General features: G+C 43.6%; 1 protein-coding gene across 9 annotated transcripts in view; it reads right to left on the bottom strand.

The window, feature by feature from the left end:
* Positions 1-23,988, bottom strand: part of SETX (senataxin) — a 185,346-nt gene that overhangs the window by 90,018 nt on the left and 71,340 nt on the right. For all 9 annotated transcript variants that reach the window (XR_015062741.1, XR_015062740.1, XR_015062753.1 and 6 more), the window contains one exon: positions 5,839-5,994. Coding sequence is in view for 2 of the 9 variants with exons in the window: in XM_085899765.1 (XP_085755891.1) it covers positions 5,839-5,994 (156 nt within the window). In the remaining 7 variants the exon portion in view is untranslated. The remainder of the gene's footprint in view (positions 1-5,838; positions 5,995-23,988) is intronic.

The following is a 23,988-nucleotide window of genomic DNA, read 5'->3' as shown; positions in this document are numbered from 1 at the left end:
TCTTTGCATGTGCAGCACCGTGTGAGAATGACGAGGACTCAAACATTGAACGGCATGACCACGATCGTGATGATGACGATGGCAATGATGAGTGACATTGGAGAGAGTGATGCCAATTGGCTACAAACTCATATTTGACATTAAGTACATTTCACTGATCACCATATTCATGCGTTACTTGTTTCAAGATTTGAAAGCAATACATTAAATGAACGGTAATTTGACAAAATGATAGCCGTTTCCATGGCAACCATTGTTCAAAATACAGATATATGTATTCTATATTAAGAACTGTCCTCTAGTTAAGAATTATGCATCATCAGTTGCTTGCTTGCGATTAATTTTGAATTTTCAGAGCTGAAATTTAAAAAACGGGTTTTTACCCCAAAACGACCTATTTGACCACATTATATGCATTGAAAAAAAATGTGAAACATGGATTTTCTGTTTTGGTATTCTTTAAGCTTTCCAAAAATGCTGGGGTTAGGTACTCTCCAAAAAATTCCAACGATGGTCAAATTATGGACACAAGGAACCTGACTAAAACCATTACTCAAAAAGCCCACCTTGAGTCCCATTTGAGGGATACAAAAAAACTCCGGAGATTCTGAAGCCATGTGGCAAAAAGTTTTGTGGTCTGACGAAACAAAGATGGAACCTTTTGGCCTAAATGCGAAACATTATGTTTGGCACAAACCCAACACAGCACAATCGCCCAAAGAACATCCCCACTGTGAAGCATGGTGGTGGCAGCATCATGTTATGGGGATGTTTCTCACAGCAGGGACTGGAGCACTTGGCAGGATATAAGGGAAAATGGACGGGAAAAAAAAAATACAGAAAAACCCAAGAGAAAACCTGCTGCCCTCTACAAGAAAGCTGAAATCGGGATGGAAGTTCACCTTTCAACATGACAACGACATGAAACACACAGCCAAAGCTACAATGAAGTGGCAAAGGAACAAAAAAGAAAAATGTCTTTGAGTAGCCCTATCAGAACCCCGACCTAAATCCAATCGAAAATCTGTGGCATGACTTGAACATTAATGTCCATCAACACTCCCCACGCAACTTCATTGAGCTTGAACAGTTTTGTGCAGAAGAATGGGAAAATATGAAACACTTGTTATCTATACTAATAAAAGGCAGTGTGTGTGTGTGTGTGTGTGTGTGTGTGTGTGTGTGTGTGTGTGTGTGTGTGTGTGTGTGTGTGTGTGTGTGTGTGTGTGTGTGTGTGTGTGTGTGTGTGTGTGTGTGTCCTCCATAACCTCAAAACTATAAAACCTAGCAGCTTGAAACTTTGCATGCATATTAAGAAAACTCCAAGGAAGTGCAGGAGTGAAAATTGGGTGTTTGGGTTCATTAAAACATCCCTTTTGAAGATAATTAACGGCCTTGTTTAATTATATCCTTCTTCAGGCGCATCCTTGGACACCCTCAGAGTCCTAGCTCACCCTCGATGGGGGTCCTAATTCACCATTTGGCTCAGCCTTTTCAAACATGCCTTGATTTGGAAACACTATCTACTCTCACGGACGAATTAAAGTGTATAATCGAAATATCATGTCGGATTTGAGAACCGGGTCTGGTGAACACAATAAGTGTCAAAATCTGGAGTGAAATCCAAAAATTTAAACAAATTAGCGATATTTATAACTTAGTGTATTTATTGAAGCATTAAAGTTGACTTTTTCTACTCTTCGGACGATTAAATTGAGTGCAACCTGCTTTTGCAATCCATGACGGCACAGTCCACAGGGGGTCCTTATATTTGGCAATTACATACGCAGTTTGCTGTTTCCATTTTGGGCGATTTACTAACACTAGTGCGTGGCCGTACGTGCAAGAAAAAAAAAAAAAAAAAAAAAAAAACTTTCAAACCGCGTGCCAGAAACGACAACCACACAGGTGTGATCACAGTCATTTGTGATCACAGATCACAGATCACAGTCAACAACAACCACACAGGTGTGACCACAGGTTCGCAAGCTTATTTGAGGTGGGAGCACCCACCTCAAATAAGCTTGCGTGGCAAGTTTCCCTCATATGTCGTGTGCAAGAGGACGGCACTGCCCAAAGACAAGTTTCCAGCTGGCATCCGTTATTGGACTCGAGCTATTGTGAATAATTCTTCTATCGATGCGAGACCAGTGTTCTTCTTACTTTGTGTTTAATGGCATTTTCAGAGCCGTGCGGCTCTAAAAGCACCATGCACCTAAACTCCGTGCGTCTCCAGATGTTTCTGAGCGTGACTTGTTTAAATTCCCACACATGGTTAATAAAATGCTGTACAAACTCTTAACTTGAACCGATTTTCAAAATTTGAATGGTGGAATTGAGCTTAACAGCAATTCTGACCGCTACAAAAGTGTTCATTTGGAATATAATTGAAATTAATCATTGATCATTGTTAAGACCTATTTTTTATAAACCCGTGTATACACCACACCCCCAACTTTTACCTTTTTTGCCGATAATAAAGTGCGGTTTATACACAGGAAAATACGGTAGGAGCACCTATGGTGAAAATTTTGTGTCAATCGGATAAGCAGTTGCAGAGAAAACAGAGAAAATTAGCATGGACGGACAACCCAAAAACATAATGCCACCGGCGACTTCGTCAGCGGAGCCATAATTATCTAAAAGTACATGGAAGGAGCACTCAAACACAAACAGTCACGTGTTAGAAAAGATCAAATGTTTGCATGTTTCACTTCTTATTATATCCTCAGAGATTCACGGATAGAAAGGCAATGTGTGTGTGAAGTACAACATGCTGTCCTTTGATTAAACTGGTCAGCGTAATGACTGGAGGCAGGTCTATTATTATACGGTGTTCCAAAAAGACATGGACAAGTTTGATTGTTAATATATTTAGGACCACAAATGATACAATGATGCCCTTTGGTTGATATGATACAGAAACTCATAAAGTTTTCTGTATTTTCAGGTCTGGTGATTTAATGTAAAAGAGAATGGCGACTCCACAGGAGAAAGCTCAGTGCGTTGAATGGTTCAGAGACGAGATCCGACACACAAGTTCAGCATAATTTTCGTACAAGTTATGGAAGGCATCTGCCATCGCAGTCTAGTAACAGAGAGTGCTACAAGAGGTTTAAGGAGACTGGAAGTTGTCAGAAACAGAAAAGTACCGGTCGACCAAGCACACGTGCAGCAGACATTGAATGAATGTGGGAATCATTTTAACAAAGTCCCAGAAAATCAATTTGACACGCATCCAGAGAACTGGGACTCCCAACTATCACTGTGCAAAGGATTTTGCGTAAAAGACTGAAGCTTAATGACTGCCTAGAAGGTGCAGATTCTGCAGGAACTCAAACCAAATGACTGCCCCAAACGCAAGGTGTTTGGAATATAATTGAAAACCACTGCCTTTGAAATGCTCAGTCACATAGAGGATGATGAAGATTCCATGAAAAAGGTCATGTTCACAGACGAAGCATGCTTCCATATATCGGGGAAGGTCAACTGGCACAATGTGAGGATCTGGGGCTCTGAAAACTCCCACGTGGTCATTGAACACATATGCGACAGTCCAAAGGTCAATGTGTGGTGTGGCTTTCTCCATGACCGCTTGGCGGGTCAGTTTTTCTTTGCGGAGGATACAGTCCTCTGATTAAAATGGTCAGCAAGATAAATTGTTAGGTCATGCCAGATCAGATCTGTGACTTGCTACAGGTATCATGTAAACCTGTACGAACCTGTATCATGGTTGGGTTGTCAGCGACTAAACAGTCTCCCCCAACAGGTTTTCTGGAGTGGAGGGTGTACGATATGGACACCCATCAAGAATAAAAACAAAACCTGTCAAAGGGCAGAGGAGCTCCTTGTGAGCCAACGGTCATCCATATTTATTGTCCAACTGTGTCTGTGGATGTCCTGCAGTTGGGTTACTTATTTTTAGGTTGGTGGCAGGATTTGCACTCCGGCCTCCGTTAAGCCCTCCACTCTGCAAAACACAAGAAAACTGTTGAGAAAATTGAAAACCCACTCCGTGGGAGTACCTCCTGTGCAGCTGCCCTCCGCAGGGCAGCTCACCAGATGACGGGATTGGGGCAAATCCTTCAGCACCCACACTCTTTGATGATAGGAGGAAAACCACGGGGTAACATTGCGGGTAAGATTGTAGGAGAGTGTGTCAGGGTGGTGTTGAGGTGTCGCCCACCAGACGGCAGTCTCCTTGGGTTAACCTGAGGCGGTCCCTTCGGGTGGGTGTTTGGAATTTCCTTTCCTTAAGAGAGAATGATCACCTGTCTCTTTTAGCATCTGAGGTCAAGCGTTGGAACATTAGTATTGCAGCACTCTGAGGTTCGGAGACGGGATAGTGGTGAGATCATGACAGATGGTTTCACCGACTATTGGTCTGGTCGCTCTGATGCTTACCATGCCCAATGAGTTGCTGTAGCTGTGTCCAATAAGCTGATTCTAATGGTAATTGAGGTAACACTAGTCAACAGGCGTATTCTGAGACCAAGGATTCGTCACTCCTTGGGTTTCGTTTCTCTGTTCTCTGCATATGCTCTGACTGAGGCGAGTGATCTCACCGTGAAGGACGCATTCTACGGCACGCTTGAATCTGTGGTTGACCAGTGCCCCAGGAGAGATACTCTTATAAGTCTTACAGAATTCCAGCGCATCAACTGGAACTGATAGGGATAGTCATGAGACATGTGTTGGTCCCCATGGGTCTGGAACTGTGAACCAGAATAGCACTAAGTTCCTTGACTTTGCAAGAAATCATGGACTTAGGGTGGCTAGTTTATGGTTTCAGCGCCCACAGGCTCATCGCTGGACTTGTTGATCTGGCTGGTTGTGGCGTGATCTGGCTGGAGGCTGGCGGTGTGGCAAAGGAGATTGACGATGTGCTTGTTGATGGTTTCTGGAGTATGATCCAGAACTGCAGGGTCTACCGGAGTGCTCAGTTCCTCAATATCGACCACAGGCTTGTGGTAGCATCTCTGAAGTTGCAGCTTAAATCTGGGTTAATGGTACCATCCCAGCCTAGGCTGGATGTTGGCAAGCTCAAGGATGAGGCTTAGTGGAGACTTGGGGGGGGGGGGGAGTTTGAATGCTTTGGGGAATCCTGAAGAGTTGTGGAGTGTCTTCATTTTTGATTTTTTCTGTGAAGGTTTGTCAAAGGTGTTATCTACAACACCAAGGTGGCAAACCTGCAGGATCTCTGTTCTCGTATCACAGCTGCATGCGCACTGGTGGATGCAAACATGCCAAGCTGAAAATGGCAAGAACTCGTGTCCCGCCTTGATGTCCTGCAAGTGACAAAGGGAGCTCAAACATTGAAGTGTATTGATGGTGTGCACAAAGCTTTATGAGTTTCTGTATCATGTAAACTAAATGGTGTTGTTGTATCATTTGTGGTTCCAAATATATTAACAACCAAAGTTGTCCAGTTCTTTTTTATTTGAAACACCCTGAATATTTAGATTGAAAGTTTTATCAGCTGCACAATACAACCTGCAATTTCCTGAAAATTTGAAATGCAGCTCAGTTGAATTTCCATCAACAAGAGAAACAAGAGTGACTTGGGCAGTAAGAATGAATGGCATTTTCGAAGCAATAAGAGCAAGAGGAAAGGAAGTAAACAGATTTCCAAGACATAATGAGAACGATGTGGGGAGGGGTTATGAATTCTGCCATAATGCATTTTATCTTCCTAAAGATCAGTGAATCGCTTAATAAAACTGAAAACGATGCAACAATATTGTAGCCAAAAAATAGATGACTTAGTTACCAAAGACGAGGGTACGGCGATAACTCACATGGGCCAAGTCAAAAGACGGTTTGGCCAGAATAACTCACCCTCTCCCAGGTTTCAATCATCAGAAGAGGTTTCATTGTAGTGAAGAAGTGGTCAAAGCTGTCATACTTCAATGGTAGTTTCTTTATCTCTGCATCATATTGCTTGTCATAGTAACTTTTACCAGAAAGCAAGCTGTGAACGTCCCAGCGCAAAACCTGCACAATACAAAACTGTACATAAAACTCACCGTAACCAAATCTTACAATTCACGAATAATTAAACTTCCATTCATGAAATACAGACGAGCATATATATCATAAAACATTTCTATGAGATGGTGCAGTGTCGGCTACTCGAGATTAGGAAAGCAATGCCTCTAAAAATAAATAAAGAAAATCAATTCAACAGAAAATTTTGACATTTGCAATAATGCTCAACCCACAAGTAATACTTCCATAGTAATAAGTCTGCCCATTCTAGAGAAGAAAATCATCCTCGACTGCAAAGCGTACTCTGTGCATGAAGCATGGGGGACTAGTGGTAAAAGAGAAAGATTCATGAACCAACTGAAATGAACAAAGTCGGCAGCCAAGCCCGAAAGACTTCCACAAAATTTTTTTTTATTATCATTATTATTAGAAGAAGAAGAAGAAGAAGAAGAAGAAGAAGGAGAAGTATCACTGCAGCACTTTCAATGACCCAAAGATAATTGACCCGGGAAAGAATAAAGGAAATAACTGACAAAGCAAGACAGTAAGCAATTGAAGACATAAATTGGATGACCCAAAAATAGTGAATCAGTATCAACTAGAGGGGGAGCACTCGGTAGAGTGCAAAACCTCCGCCGCCAATACCGCTGGGTCACTTAAGTGAACCTGATATCCTATTAATTGTAGGTCAAAACGGATCAGACTCTACACTGAACCACGATTGAATAAACTAAACTAGATCGACGTGCATGTAAAAATGCCAAAAAAAAAAAAAGTCGATTTTTTTTGTTGAAAAAGGTGCAAAATTTGTTTTTTTTTCTCTAACAATTTTTTTTGGGGGGTGGGGGGTTGGAAATCACTTAAAGCATGTAGAAATGCAAAAAAATTCAAATATTTTTCAAATAAAATCGAAATTTTTTTGAAAAAAGTTGCAAATTTTTTTATTTCTCCAACAAATTTATTTATTTTTGGTTGGAAATCACTTAAAACATGTAGAAATGCAAAAACAAAAATTCAAATATTTTTTCAAAATGGCGGCCATATTGGACTTTGGACCAAGTCCGAAATCTAATGGCATGATCCTTGGACTAGACCTAACCCCCCACCAAGTTTCGTCGAAATCCGTCCAGGACTTTTTCCGTAATACTGTTCACAAACAAACAAACAGACAGGGGTGAAAACAGTAACCTCCGTCCATCTTCGATGGCGGAGGTTAACAAGTTTCGTCGAAATCCGTCCAGGACTTTTTCCGTAATACAGTTCACAAACAAACAAATAAACAAACAGACAGGGGTGAAAACAGTAACCTCCGTCCATCTTCGATGGCGGAGGTTAAAAATAAAATCTGAACAAAGTAGGAAAAATGGACGTTATCATGGGCAATGGAATATGCCAGACGAAAAGGCAAGAAAAAGTACAAACCCCTGGGAACAGAAATCTGAAGATTATGCTCTGATAAAGGTAATTTTAACAGGGCAACACAAAACTCAAAGAAAAACAATATCCTCAAACAGAAAATATTCACAGAGGAGGAACGAACAATAAGAGATGAACAAACTGAAGAGGCAATAAGAAATGATTGGTCACCAACAAATGGTGACCGACCACCAATGCCACAATGGAATGATGGAACAAACGTTTTGGCTGAGATTCCCAGAGTACAAACTCCCAAAGAAAAGGCACAACCAACAGAACTTACTGATGTTACACAGAAAATAGAACGAGAGAGGAAAACAAACAGATGAGACTTCAAATTTAATCACAATAACGGAAACATAAATTGGGCAACACATTGGAGAATTGAATCAAGAAACAAAACTGAAAACCCTACAACATGACCAGAGAATGAGAAAAAGAAATGCTGCAGCAGCATCCATAGTGAAAAAATCAACTCAAAGTTACTAACTCCGATAAAATAGCACATTTGCAAACGAAACAAATAAGAACAGCAAGGATAGATCACAATTAGGAGGAGAATAATGGACAACAGAATGAAAAAGAGGAAGAGGAGGTGGACAATGAACAGCATAGGCTAGAAGCTGAACTGGCTCATCAAATCGAGGAAATTAAATTGATATCACTCAAGCAAAGACTGCATCTTCACCGAATAAACACTTGAAGATACAAGTAAGGAGAATAAACCAAGCAGTCACCAAAATGCTCCCAAAAATCTCCTAATATGAGAGAAATTAACGATGTGAGTTATGCAGCAACACTATGTCGAAGAGAAAATACCAGGCAAACAATGACACAAAAAATATAGATCTGATTAATCTGACGAGAAACAAAACACCACCATGGAAACAGAGACTTGAGAAGCAGAGACCAACTGGATAGAAATGGGACAAATAGAACAATTCAAGAGGGGAACAGAAATATAAAGCTCATTTAAAGAACCAGACAGGCAAAAAAGAAATACAACATAGAAAACAATAGACTACACCCATTAGGCCTTGGTTATTCATAACTTGGTTTACGCAGTTCTTCAGCTAAAATGTAGGGTCGGTAGGTTGAAATATAAATATAAATATAATTTCAATTTTTAGAAATTATATATTTTTATGATTTTTTTCGGATGTTCCATGGAAAAGACAAGGGTAGGTGGGGGGAAAATAAATATAAATCCCGGACCAGGAGGATCTAAGAAAACATTGAAGATGGAAGACCATTCAAATGCAGGATGCCCATGTTCACTGCATCATCTGATGTAAAAAAACAATAAAGAAGGATTAAAACTTGTTTTTACAATATAGTCTGGCATGTTTTTTTTATGGAAACCTGTTGGATCAAACAAATAGAAACAATGCTGAGAAAATTACTGTCCGAGTCATAGATGTGTGCGTGCACACCAGTGCATAGTGCTGGATATGATTAAAAAAAAAAGGTGTCTACTAGGAGTCAACACGCTCAAAACGGTCAATCATTGCCATAACCAGCTCTTACTTTTCAGTGGGCATCTGATCGTACAGTCTCCCCATCCCCATGAGCACATCAAAGGCCGATTTCTGGTCCGTTGAAAGCTGAATATCAGCATCTCGCAGGGAAATTGACATACTTGGCACCGAAATCTTTCAATATGAACAGCGGTGTACAACTTTCGATGGAAACAAAATCGGCACGATCGAGAGTAGCCTAGGAATCGTCCCTACTGCTGCACTGAATTGATGCAATCGTTCGGCCAGATTATTCGTCATCAAGATGTTGCGGAATTAAATCACCAATCCAGTCACTCAAATTTATAGCACTGACATACTTCTTAACAATCACTTTCGCCCCAGAAATCACAGTCGATCTGAACCACGCTGGCCACTGCTCAGACGCCAAGACCGAAGACGACTGCGCAGTTTGGCTAAAGGTGACTCGGCATTTTGGCGCGCGCACGAAATTATATTTTGAAAATAAATGCCGACGTTTACATTTCGGGTTTTGAAACTTTTGCACCTTCGGCGGAAAATGTATAAATATAAAAGCCTAAAAATGTGTTTTGTATTTATATTTCATTTCGGCAAATATACCGTTGGCGGATCTGTAAACCAAGTTATAAAATAACTAAGGCCTTAGCTGTCCATAATAAAAACTCCAAATACAACAGAGAGCCAGGAAAATAAAAAAAACTATTATGAGGCCAACAACAGAAGAAATGAAAATCAAGTTAGAAAACAACCCAAAAAAGTTATACTGAGAGCTCGGGAAAAAACAAATGTGACAATTCCCCCCAACCAAAAAAATATATATATTTTTAAAACAGGACCTAGAAAAATTCTGGAAAGTTATATCTGAAGATTAAAAAGAATGCAACAACGAAGCAGAGTGGATATGACACTTGGAAAAGAAAAAGCAACATCTACAGGAAATGCACCCAATGAAAATTGATGGAGAAAATTAGAAAACATCTTGTAAAAGCGCCAAACTTCAAATGCCCAGGCCCGGATGGGATTCCAAACTTCTGGCTAAAGCAATTACATACTCTCCTCCCTCGCTACGATCGAGCATTTAACGAACTCATCCAAGAAGAACAGTCAATGGATGAATGGTTCACAGAAGGCAATACTCTTTGAATCCCAAAATCTGAAGAAACCCATCTATCCAACAAATATAGACCAATAACATGCCTACCAACACCAAACAAACTTTTAACAGGTATAATCACTGATGCGATTTATGACCATTTCACTCAACAAGGAGCTTTAGAGGCAGAGCAAAAAGGATGTACGTGAGGATGCCATGGACCGATAGACCATTTATTGTTAAATAAAACCATCCTTTAAAACTGCAAACTCTGACAAACCAACTTATCCATAGCCTGGATAGATTACAAAAAGCCTTCGACAGTGTCCCACATTCATGGATTATACAATGCATGCAAGTGTGAAAAAATGACCCCCAGATAGTCACACTGATTGAGAAAGCAATGACACTCTGGAACACAACTCTGATATGACCTCACATGGAAGGAAAGATTGAAATCCCAGGAGTAAAAATATCATGTGGTATCTTACAAGGTGACAGTCTTTCCCCCCTCCTGTTTTGTCTGGCTCTGGACCCACTCAGTAACCTCATCAATGAACAATGACACGGATACAGTCTGACGTGCAACCGAAAAATGACCAAAGAAACAAGAAAGTTGACATCTATTGTTCATGGACGATCTAAAACTCTTCACAATGAATGATAAGAAATTGGCAGATCAGCTGAAACTAGTAAAGCAGTACTTGGAGGACATCTGAATGGAGTTTGGCCTTGACAAATGTGCCACATTCACATTTGTACACAAAAAAATAACAAAAAGAACAGACATCATCTCAATATATCAAAGTACAACAATACAGAAACAAGAAAACGAAGCATCCTTACAAACACCTCAGAATCGAGGAAGGCCCCCAGGTACAACACAAAAAAATGCGAAAAATAATTAGCAAAGAGTACCGACAGAATAAGACCAATTATGAAGTCATCCTCTCTTCAAGAAACAAAACCAAAGCTGTAAACCAACTTGCAGTGGCGGTATTCCAATATAGCTGTGCAATTATAAACTAGCCACAATTGGAGATCAGAAATTTGGACACCAAAACAAGGAAACTTCCAAATAGTCACAAAATATTCTACAAAAACCAATGCATACCGAGGTTGTACTTAGACGAGGAGGAGCAGGTGGTTTGATGGAGCTTAATCAAGTGCACAGAACATCGTGTGTCGGACTAGCAGAGTATGTGAAAAGCTCAACAGACTATCGGATGAGATTTGTGCATGAGCACGAAAACAACAGACCCGAAAAGGGATCCTTAATCCATTCAGCAACAAACTTCCAAAAGCAGGTGCAAATGATAGAGACTACACAGGAAAACAAAACAGAGACAAGCACAGCCCCAATGAATGCAAAAGAAAAAAGAAAAAAAGGAAAACTACAAAAAGAAATATCAGCAGATATACTCTGACAAATGGGAGAATGACAAAAGAGCAGGAAGATTAAAAAAAGAGCTTTATAGCATAGGGATCGACAAAGAAGGCTCATTGGAATGGCTAAGAAGAGGTCAAATTAATTGGGATGGAGAATAAGTCATCATAAATGCTCAAAACCAAGGACACCACACGAATACCTTCAAGAAAATGACGGGATTAAGCAGGGCCGGATTTATGTGTAATAGGCCCCAGAACATTAGGGTAGTAGAGCGTTAGGGTAGTAGAACAGAACATTAGGGTAGTATGGGAGCATGTGCCAGAGCAGTGCGTCGCTGCGTACACTTTCCACCGGTACTCCAGGGGCCTCCGTCTGGCCATCCCCCAGGCAGATGCCTGGCCCATCACAATCTTCTTGAGATGCCGATCAACCTGCTACAACCACGAGGCACGTGGTCGGCCCATTGGCCTCCTCCACTCACGAGACTTCCTCGCTGAATCTGGTGAGCAGGATCAGTATCAGGAAAACGAGCCACATGTCCATACAGCCGCAGCTGATGCTCACGGACTATGTAGGTAACAAATCTCATTTGAGTCTCTCTCAGCAACTGCTCGTTGGACACAAAGTCCAACCAGTGATAGCCAAGGATTCTCCGAAGAGACCTGGTACCAAAGGAATCAAATCTCCTTCTCAGATCCTTGGTCAGAGTCCAAGTCTCGCATCTAAAGAGCAAGACTGGAAGCACCAAGGACCTGAAGACTCGGACTTTCGTCCTCCCGCACAGGTTACCGGCAGCGCCACACCCCATTATCAAGTGAATCCATGACTCCCCAGGCCCGACCCAGACGTCGATTGACCTCTGACTCACAGCCGGCAGAGACAAGAATATCACTGCCAAGGTAAGTGAATCTCTCCGTGACCTCAACATCCTCACCACAAACAGGCACCGACAGGACAGCGGCATCAACAGATGTCATTGAAAGCCTGGATCTTAGTTTTGACCCAAGAAACCCGGAATCCCAGCGGCTCCGACTCCTCATTCAGCACCTCGAGGGCTCCCAAAAGGATATCTAAAGTCTCCGCAAAGATGACTGCATCATCTGCGAAATCAAGGTCAGAGATCTTGACATTCCCCAACGATGCAGCGCAGCTTGATCTCTCAGACATCCTACCTAGAATCCAGTCCATAAAAGTGCTGAAAAGTGTGGGGGCCAGTACACACCCCTGACAAACTCAAGTAACAACTGAAAATAAGTCAGAGATTGCACCACCACATCTCACAGCACTCTCAGTACCAGAGTAGAGTTCAGACATCAGATCGATCAGTTTTGGTGGCACCCCACGAAGACCGAGAATCCTCCAGAGGGCATCCCGATTCACTGAATCGAACGCTTTACAGAGATCAACATAAGCTGCCAGCATCCCCTGCCGAAACTCACATCTACGTTCGGTGAGGACCCGAAGAGCAAGGATATGCTCAATCGGTGACCTCTTTGGTGTAAAGCCTGACTGCTCTGGCAGTCCAACCTCACCATAAACCTTGCAACATAGTGGGACGAAATTAAAAATTAAAAAAGAAAGAAAGAAAGAGCTGAACTGTGTTAGTGTGTATGGATCTATGAACATTTCACCACAGCACTTTTTAAAACTTCATAAAAATCAAAAGTAAAAATACTTTTTTCATTAACTTGGATACCAATAGCATATATGAATTATACTCAAAACGTATAATAGGTAATAAAAAAAAATCCGAAAAACAGTTTACAATGTTACTATGCGCTTGTACTGCATTTCACTACAAGCAACATGAAAATTGTCTCACTACTTCATAATGTTTTCCTTCTTCATTTCACACTTGGAAAGTCTATGAAGATATCAGAGAAATCTAACTTTCTCAAAATGTCACATTCCGTCGTCATGATGGCAAGGCAGTTTGAGGCAATCCTGGCCCATGGTGGCTCTCAGCTCATTCTTTATGAGTCCCATATGAGAGAATGACCATTCACTGGAGCAGTTGGTGCATATCAAGGAAAGGTAAATGCGTAAAGCCGTGGCCACATTTGGAAATCATGGGGCATTTAAAATGAGGCGAAGGAGGTCAGAAGCTGTTTGTTCTCTTTAGCCACAACAAATTCAGCAAAGTGATGCATTTCTGCTGGGAAGGATGCATCCAAATCTGAAGGATAAGTGGACAAGAGGGCAGCAGATTTTTTTGAATATCATGTGTTGACGTGTCTTGAAACTTAGTCAGAAAGCTAAACACGTCGTGTACATCGACATACGCTTCTGTTTGGTGTTGACAATGCGTTGAAAAGGGTATCCAGGATTTTTATGAAGTCTCAATGCGAAATTTTTCTCTGCCTTGGAGACACACTTCAGTGTGACTTGGTCCATCATGCAAAGCACCGGGCAATCGTCTCTCCCGTAGCGTTGCATTCCGGTATATCTTGTCAACTCTTAATTGTATGGCGCGTTCTTCATAATCATCAAAATCATGACGCATGCTTTTAGAGATTACAGTAATTTAACCACCAGTGACAGTTTGATGTCTTCTGCTTGGACTGACTGAATAGTTGCATTAAATCTATCCAGGATTGTATCCCACAAGTCAGCAAGAATGACTGTTTCGATGTGGTCCACCTGGCTGCTGAAGTGTTGAGCCACGTGTCTACTTTCTGGTGGTTGATAATCGCTGTCTTGAGCTACTGTATCCAGAGCATTCTTTATCTGCACGTATCCTTTCTTAATGCCCGGTCACACCTTGACGTTTTAGCCAACGTATGCCGATTTTTGAATTTTTTTTCTAAAACGCTGGCACACGTTGAATACGTTATGGGTAAGTTTTGATAACATTGAGAGCACGCTGAAAAACACTGCCATACGTCGTTGTACGTTAGCTTTAAACGTACTTTTTGGTTGTCCTCAAATTTTTTCATGCTTGAAATTTCACGACGTATGCCGGCGTACGACTCACACGTTCCGCTACGCTGGCCACAAGTTGTATGCACGGTCTGCGATCGTTGACAGACGTCAACACATGCTACTTGTAAGTTAATAATAAGTTGAGACACGCCGAGGTAATGTTTCGCGTACCCGAAACTTATTTCTAACCTATGATTAACGTGTTGTTGGCACGTTACACGATCGTTGCCACACCGACAGACGTTCCTTTTAAGTTACTCATAGGCTGAAAGACGTCGGTATAATGGATCGTCCTTGCGTCAGCGTCCACAGCCATGGCCAGGACACTTATTTGCAGCATTCTTCAAACTTTTCTTCGGCATGACGAGGATGTTCACACTTCGATGTCTAGCTTGGCTATGATTCCAATTGTCCATCGGCAGCGTCTATTTAAAATAGTCGAGTTTGAGCGTTTTAACACGTTCAGAAGAAACGCTTCAAATTTCAAAACCCCAGCGTCAAAAAACAAAGGCGAGTGACAGCAATTTAAATCGTTCATTGTAAACAATGAAAATAGCTGAGTGGTACCGTTTAAAAGTCGTTGAGTGTAAAAAAAATCCAATTGTTGAGCGCAAGTGTCTACTTTCAATAGTGGAGATACAGCCATTTAAATCGTTGAGTTTATCATTTAAATCGTGAAATCGTTAAACGCAAGGACGATCCATCATAACCCACACCCTCCCCCTCACACTCACCTACTACTGCCAACATGAACAAACTACTACTAATACTAATACTAATACTGATACTGTTACTGCTGACATGGACATCGACTCAAAAAGGACTCGAAAACACTGTTGGGTTCCCCTTTTATGAACACCATTTTTATATACCAATTCCCAAAACCGCTGGGAACACGTCTTTATATGGCAGTTGTAAGCTAGAAACACGTTAATTAATTTTTTTTTGTCGACCGGAAGACCGGAAGACGTCATTGGAATACGTCTACATACGTCGATGTGTGTTGGGACTACGTAAAGAATTGGTTCAAAGCACGTCAAACATAAGTTAGAAATAAGTTTCGCGTAAAAAAGACATTACCGCGACGTGTTTCGACTTATGAGTAGCTTATAAGGAGCGTTTGTGGACGTGTGTAAGCGTCCGCATATTGTGTGTAAAACTTATCCCCATCGCATGCGGAACGTGTGTCATATGCCGAGTACGTCGTAAAATTTTGAACATGTTGAAAAATTTGACGTACTCTACTTACTACGACGTATGATAGCGTACTTTAGCGTTGTACTCACGTATACCAAACTTACTCATACCGTATTTGACGTGCCCCCAACGTTTTAGACACATTTTTCTAAGGTCAGCATACGCTGGCAAGATCGCCAAGGTGTGACCGCGATGTTGACACTTCCATTTCTACGGCAGTTATCATTCGAATCGTTGTGCGTCAGCCTTTTAATAGGCTACGTCACGACGTCATCGGCGATGCGTGCAACGCGCTATGCCTAAGTTAGACTATCGTTGGGCATCGGTTGTGTAGGCCGACAACAGGTTCAGCATTCGTTGGTATAAGTTATCTATAACACAATGAAACGTTCTGTGTCCGTTACCAATGAGTTATACATAAGACCAAGTCGCTATGAATACGTCCGAATCTTTAAAAAAAAACATCAAAAGTTCAACGTAAGCCAGCGTTTTAGATACATTTTAATACGTTGCCATCGCTGGCTAAAACGTCAAGGTGTGACCGGGCCTTTAAACGCTCTCGCAGCATCACGTCTTGCTGAACACCTTGTGTCTGACAATCGCTTGACAACAATGTAATGCCATTTTCACCAAGGTTTTGACAAAGTATTTCCCAGCGATAAGAGGAAGAGGAAAACAAATAGTATTGTTACGGCTGTGGAAATTCGCAAACCACCATTCAGGGCCCGTAGGTGAGATATCTCTAAGTACATGTGTAGTTAGCCCCAAACCCGTTGTATAGAGGGAATTTATGCAATTCATTCGGGCTGCGACACTTTGAGATAGCCGTTTTTCTGTTCTATCTTTATTTTGAACCAACCACGTCTCAACTGCCATCACACAACAACCACCACGCCAGCCATCGTCACCAACTGTAACCACGCTCAAACCCTCAGACAACAACAACAATGCCAACAGCCACGACCTTTACCCTCACAACTCAATCTCACATCATCGCATCACCGCCATTCCCAAACGGCACCATAACCATCAAAGCACCACCGAAAACCCTCCACCACCTTCACCTCTCTCCTTCTACGGCCATTCCCACACCACCTGTGAATACTGAGCGTCGGGCTGTCTTGGGCCCGTTCAGCGATACGCACCGAGCCGCGAGCGCAAATAGCGGCCTTTCCGAGGAAAATTTGGATCAGGAACGCTACACGCCCACTTTTGCTCCGTCCAATTAGCAAGCGCGGAGCGGCTTGGCCCCGCCTCCAGACGCGTCTGTAGGAAATCGATATATGCAAATTCTAGGATCAGGGGAGATTCACGCCCCCTTTCCTCCGACCAATTGGCGAGCGTGGCTCCGCCCCCGAGGTCATCCTTATGCGGATATTTGCATATTAGCTGCTCCTGTCAGCCTATAAAACGGCGAGCGCAAGGCGAATCAGGGCAGAAAGAGTGAGTCGAGTCATCGGTGTGGCAGAGTTGGGTGGCGAAGTCATCGGTGTGTCATCGAGTTAGGTTCTGGAGTCGGCTGAGAAGAGTTGCGAGAAGAGGCAAGGAGCTCGGGTCCGAGGCGAGGACGGCGGTCGGCGACGAGGTCGCGGTGTGGGATCGCTCGTCGCGGGACCCAAGCCAGCCAGCCATTCTCCCTCCCCCAGGGCATCAACAATTCCCCCTTTCCCCCGCGCCGAGATAGTGCAACAAGGGGGCCCCGTTCCCACCCCACTCCAAACCTCGTGCCAACGAAACCCGCCAAGGAGCATGGAGTTGGGGCACAGCCACGCGGCCACATCTGCGGCTCGTCCGCCAACGCGCCACGAGGACGCGGGTAGGACCCCCCCCCCCGGTCTCGCGGGCCTGGCCGCTCCTTCAGGTCACGCGCACATATTGGCCTACAGGCCCATCTGCCCCCTTGTCTATGAGGGTGGCTTCTTTCCTTTGCTTTTGAGTAAATGTGTGTTGGCGCCGTCTGTAAAGTAAAACGGTATAAGTGTTGCCGTGTGTGCGCGTAGTCGGTAGTAAATCTGCGTCGTTGTTGCTTTTGTTTTAATTGCTATAGGTGCATTTTGACTGTTTGGCTGTATATGTGTGCTTTCCGTGTGCCAGGAAATAAATGTGCTTTGTGTGAACTGTTTTCCTGTTTCGCTTCGTCTTTTCTTTATTGACCCTCCATCCTGCTTCACGTAAAGGGTTCGTAGTGGGCTTAATACGCCCGATAATTAATCGGAACCGTCGAGGCCGACGATAACACTGCTCGGTTATCACTGTAGCACGGAACGGACCGCTTAAGTGGTTCGTGTCCGATCGCCCGGTTTACCATCCGCGTGGGTACTTAGGTAGGTCGAGTTTGGCGAACAACACTATCCTACGCGGGTGGCCGATTGGCACGATTGTGGTGAGGTCGAAAGGCCCACCCGTGACTGGCTCCGGGCGATAGTTCCTGGAGGGTCACGACTGAATTGTCCGTCCGGTGGGCGACGCGGTCGAGATTCGAGTGACGCGGCCGATCGCACGCCGGCGGGCGCGAATTTGCAACAGTATATTCCTGTTGGAATACCAAAGAATGTCATGGCATCCACACAGCATTCAGCTGCCTTTCTTCCAACCAAATTTAAAGAATATCCAGTACATGAAATGCAAACGGCGTGCGAGTTTATTTATTTTAGCCGTGCTTGGACACCTTTGTATTTTCCAGACATGATTGATACATTATCATATGACTGGCCTCTGCAGTTTGAAAAGTCGATTCCATTTTTTTTGACAGTAGTTCAAGATTGCATCAGCAAGATTCTCACCTGAATGATCGGTGATAGGAAGGAAACTCAGAAATCGTTCAACAGGAGCCCCAGTCACATGTCCATAGCGTATCATGATGGTGAGCTGATCTGTGCGAGATACATCAGGTGTCCTGTCAACACTGATAGAGAAATACTTTGCACCGTTAATCTCTTGAATAACTGCAGATTTTACTTTATTCCCCATTCGTCCAATTAGCTCTTCACTTATACTGGACAAACGATACAATGAAATTCCACTTCCTGAATTTCCAAACCTGGCAAGATGGTCTGAAAGGAAAGGACCAAACTGTGAAATGAGCTCCAAAATTCCAAGAAAGTTTCCATTATGTGGTGAGCCGAATGTTTCATTAGCTCCACGAAATTCCACAACGCGTTCAGCAAGGAATTTAAAGACGTGACCAACACGTTTCGCCAGTACTGTTGCGTCTGCTTGATCTGAATTTCCAGTGGAGGTGTCGATTCTCCCACCCTGATGTTGCATCGTACACCACAGAAGCATAGATTGTGTATGTTCTGGCGACTGTTCATGTTCCCCGACTGATAGCAGTGCGCTTCCAATCATCAAATCCTGAATCAGACAATGCGCTTTTCTTTGAAGAAAGCAATTTGCACACAAAGCAAAATATACACCCTTTTGACGGAGAGGACAGCAACCATTCACGATCAACAATTTGCCCATTCTGCAGCATCCGTTTAAAAAATGCTTTTTGGAATAATATGTCGAGTTCGACCCTGTTCACATATTCTCTTTGACGCCACATATCTCTCGCAGTAATTCTGGCAATCAGCGGGTCCCCACCTTGTCCAGTCCACTCAAAGTGACTCGTCGTCTTTCCATTTAGCTGGATCATTACTGAAGGTAAGAACATCAGGATCAGAGTTTTAAGTGGGATGAGATGGTTATCTTGGAGGCGAGTCGAGTTCATTTTCTGCACCCAGGCCTAGTTCTTTAGCAATGCTGTTGTCAGCACTGACAGTTATCCTGGTTAGATCCATTGGTGTTGTTGCTGCATCATCTTGCAAGAATGTAAACCCAAAATTGGATAATGTAGCTAATTTACAAAGCAAACCTTTTCCACTTGCTTGCTTGCTTTTCCTTTAATTTCTTCCACTTAGCGGTACCACTCTCCAACTTCCAGAACGTCACTCGGTCGCCGCAGTGGAGAGTGGTATTACGCTACTGGATACTAGACACCACTTCCCTGGCTCTTCCGGGAGTGTCTTCGTCGTATATTTCCTCTTGCCCATATGTCTGTGTCTATGTATAAAACAATGTAATTTTTTTTACAATTCTAAACTGCATATAAAAAAATTTCAACATCATTCGCAGTTGCGTGATCGAGTTATTTTGATGTATGACACCGCTCGCGATCCTCCCGTAGGTCACGTGATTCGTGTGGGATGTCACTCATTGCTTGTCTGGTATGACTGTGTTTTTAATAAAACGTTGGTTTATATTACACCTTGAATTCCTGTCTCCCATCCCTGCTAACTTTGAGATGACAAGGCAATAAATAATACCAGCTTTATAAATAAATAAATAAATGTATCATCATTCGTATGGTTTTTTTTTGTGGGCCCCCTGGAGTTTGCACCCTGGACAAATGTATCGTTGGTCCTCCCCTAAATCCGGCCCTGGGATTAAGCCAAACAGACAAATGGAGGTCTTATGGAATAGAAACAGAAAGTACCAGCCACCACCTTTCGGAATGTAAAAAAAAACTCATGTCAGAACAGCTGTACACAGAAAGACATTACCGTGTCTGCAGAGTAATCCATTGGAACATCTTTTTTTTTTTTTGCATACATCGTCGAAACATTGTTTGTATACATTGTATGAGAGCTAACACACAATGCACAGAAAGGGGGGCATGAGACAAGAGGGCCGGAATCGGGAAGGACAAAACAATGGGGTACAGAGACATTAGATCTGTGGAAGGGAGAGGGATGGGGCGGGGAACACGAGGTATACAAGATGGACACTACAGGGACTTTCAGGAAGGAAAGCAGGGAAATTGAAGGAGGTGGGTTTGGGGTGGATTAATGGGGGTAGAAAATATCGAGGCTTTTGGATGGGGGGAAGATAAGAGGTGGTGGTGAACAGCTGTTTTAAAGGCCTGGAGGGAAGAATGGGATTGAAGAGAGTGTGGAAGTTTATTCCAAAAGCAGGAAAAAAAAATTGAGAAATGAAAGAGTGAAGATGAGCAGTGATTTGTGATTTTGGTAGTTTTCCCAGAAGGGGGTTGCTGGCAGACCTTGAACACCCTGCGGAAATATGGGGGTGGACATATTGCAGATAGAGAAGGGGAGGGGGGGGGAGGCGAGACCGAAGAGGAGACTGTAGAAGACAAAGACAACCGACCTGCCTGCGGTAAGAGAGTGAGAGGCCCAAAGACTCAGCCTCACCGCGGGAGATACCAATGATCTTAAATGCCTTAGTTTCCACAGCGTAAAGCCAAGAACGGTGAGAGGCAGGAGCACCAGCAAGGAGGGGAGAGCAGTATTCCATCAAGCTGCGGACGAAACCTTTGTATGTGTTCAGGAGCTCAGGTGGGCAGAGGAAGGATATTGCACGATGGAGGATTCCAAGTCGGCGACTGGCTCTGGAGGCTAGGTTGTAAATGTGGCTCTGCCAGGAAAGATCATGGCAGCGAGTGAGACCCAGAACCTTGAATGAAAGGACTTCTTCCAGAGGATTGTTGAGAAAGTAGATGGGGGGGGGAGTTCTAAACGGTCCGTTCGGAGAGACATGATGAGAGTGTGAGATTTGTCAGGTTTGAAAGACATGTTCTACATGTTGGACCAGTTTATGATTTTATCCAGATCTGCAGAGAGCGAAGAAGCTGCGGCTTTCCGGTCTGAGGGATGACAAATGGTACGACAGAGGGTGGAGTTATCAGCAAAAAGATAGAGGATTGTCCAGAGAGTGAGACCAGAAAAAGAACAGGGCCCAGAACGCTGCCTTGAGGAACTCCAGCCTGGACGGAAAGGGGGGATGAAAACTCCATTTAGGGCCACACGTTGGCTGCGACAGGAGAGGAAGTCTGTGAGCCATGAGTGGATGTGGTTTTGGATACCATAGGAAGAGAGTTTGGTGAGCAGGGTGAGCAGGGCAATGTGTCTAGGGATACGACTGATTTCATGTCTGGCATTGAGTACCTCCATCATTGTTGGGAGAGCTTAAGCAGCATATCCAAGGTAGAGTGACCTGGTCTGAAACCAAATTGATGATCGGAAATCAAGCCATTGGAGAAGAGGAAGGATTTGATGTCTGAATCGATGATGGATTCCATAACCTTGCTGGTGATTTGGGAGAAGGCTGATTGATCTGAGGATGCAGGGAACTGTTTTTGCACGGCAGTGATGTTTTCCGATTTTCAAGCAGATGGCAGATGACCTTGAGCAAATGAAAGGGCGAATAGAACAGAGAGAGGGTGAGCAAGAGCAGAGGAGGTTTTTAGGACACGTGGGCTGATGCCGTCTGGACCGGTTGCAGAATCTGAGTCGAGGTTTGACAGCAAGCTCTCCACCTTGTCAGAAGAAAAGGACACAGAGTACAGGGGCAGTTGTGCGACTGAGTCAGGTGGGTACAGAAAGTGACGGGTTTCGGACACAAGATTTAGATGCAAACACCGAGTTTAGGCATTCAGCCTTTCAACGTGCGGTATCAGCAGTGCAGCCATTTCAGGTAAGGGAGGGGATGGAGCGGGAACATACACCAAAAAAAGATTTGATTCGATGCCACCAGGATTTGGAGGAGGGAGAGAGGTTTGAGAGTTCAGACTTGAGATGAGAAAGATGTTGTTTTCTGGCTCTCCTGTGTGTAGATACACACTTGTTCCGAGCTTTATGGAAGGAACTGAGATCACCGTCAGTTGGGTTTGCTTTCCATGAGGAAAAGGCAAGTTGTTTCAGGACAACTGCCTCGCCACAAGCTTCAGTAAACCAAGGGCGGGAGGAAGCGTAGGACAACTGAAGACGAGAGGGGATAAATCGGTGCATGAGAGAGAGCAAGTTTCATTGAAAGAATTCCCAGGACGAGTTGATGTTGGAAAAAGTAGCGATGGGAGACCAGTCTCGAAGTTCGATGGCTGCTTGGAGACCCTGCCAGTCAGCCTGAGTGAAATGCCAGACTCGACAGCGCTGAGGTGGTTCTCTAATAACAGCCAGATATGCTTATTATGATAAGGACGTGGTCAGAAGAACCGATTGGAGTGGAGGAAGAACAGCAGATATTTTCAGGGAAATTTGTCAAAATCAGATCCAGAAGAGATGGAGTACCATTGGTTGTGAACTGGGTCGGTAAGTTGACCGATTGAGTCAGTCCCAATGAGTCGCAGAAGTCTTTTGCTGGAGTGCCATAATAGGTGAGAGAGGTACCCACACCTAGCCAACTGGCATGATGACAATTGAAGTCGCCGCATATGAGGAAGAGAGAGTTCGGATGAGAAGATAGAAGTTGGTCCATGTTTTCGGATAGTGAGGTGTAGATGGAGTCATCACTGTTAGGTGGACGGTACAGCACACATATAAACATGAGGTGGGAGTGGAGGGAAGCCGTAGCCAGAGGTATTCTTGGGGGTGTGGGGGAGTGAGGGCAGTGCATGGAGAGTGAGGAATAGAGTCTTTGATGAAGAGAGCAACTTCTGCACCAGGACGAGCTTCAGGTCTGTCATACCAGAGGAGGGAGTAACCAAGGAGAGATACTGGTGAGTCAGATACATCTTGAGGGAGGAAAGTTTCTGTTAGGCAGATTATGTCTGGTTTGTCAGTGGCAACCTGTATGGAAATATCTGTCAGGTTTGAGCGAAGGCCCTGGATATTTGAGGTCCACACTGTTAATGAAGAGGGAGGGGAGGAAGGTTTGAGTGCAGGAGAGGGGAGGAGGAAGGGGAGGGTCGGACAAGGGAGGAAGGAGGGGGAGGTAAGGAGAGTTGTTGAAAGAAAGTGGGGGATTGCAGAAGAGCAAGGGGAGCGGGGCGGATGAGGAGGAGAAAAGGCTCTGTGGTACTGGGTTGAGGTACAATAAGAGAGAGGCAGAAAGCAGTTGAGGATTTGAGGAGATAGAGTTATGAGATGGAGGAGAGAGGGCAGGGGAAGGAGGCAGCTTTGTGGATGTGGGTGGGGGGGGGGACTTTGAGAAGGGTGAGTGAGAGGGTGAATGCAGGGAGAAGTGTGAGTGGGGAGAGTTGAGGGAGAAAGGTGAGGGGGGGGTTGAGAAAGGTGAGAGGGATGCTTGGAGGGAGAAGAGTGTGATAGTTGCTTCGAGAGGGAGGTGTGAGAGTGGTGAATTGGCACTGAAGTTGGAAAAAAAAAAAAAGGATGAAAAAAAAAAAAGGATGAAAATGAACATATAATCTGTAAACATTTCAACATCCAGAACAATCATTGAAACACAAACCAGATCAGATCCTTGAAAAATGAACATATAACGCTCATGTGTGACAAGATCCCATCAAGTGTGGACACTGCAAACAAAGCATTGTGTCCAGACATAGTGCTCAAACACATAAAGGAAAAGTCAGCATTGTTGATCGAGGTTTCAGTTGTCAATGACTGGAATAAATGCGACAGAAATCAGGAAAATGATCAAATACCAGGATCTGAAAAATAAGGTCAAGAGGACTTGGAAATTGAAGGAAGCTGAAATTATACCAGTGATAATTGGAGCTACAGGAATGAAAAAGAAAACCCTTA

Source organism: Eptatretus burgeri, chromosome 1, assembly GCF_056783735.1.
Source record: "Eptatretus burgeri isolate ZD-2024b chromosome 1, Ebu_testis_v1, whole genome shotgun sequence".
Lineage (NCBI taxonomy): Eukaryota > Metazoa > Chordata > Myxini > Myxiniformes > Myxinidae > Eptatretus > Eptatretus burgeri.
The sequence above is the reverse complement of the archived record's forward strand: the minus strand, read 5'-3'. Positions and strand labels throughout refer to the sequence as shown.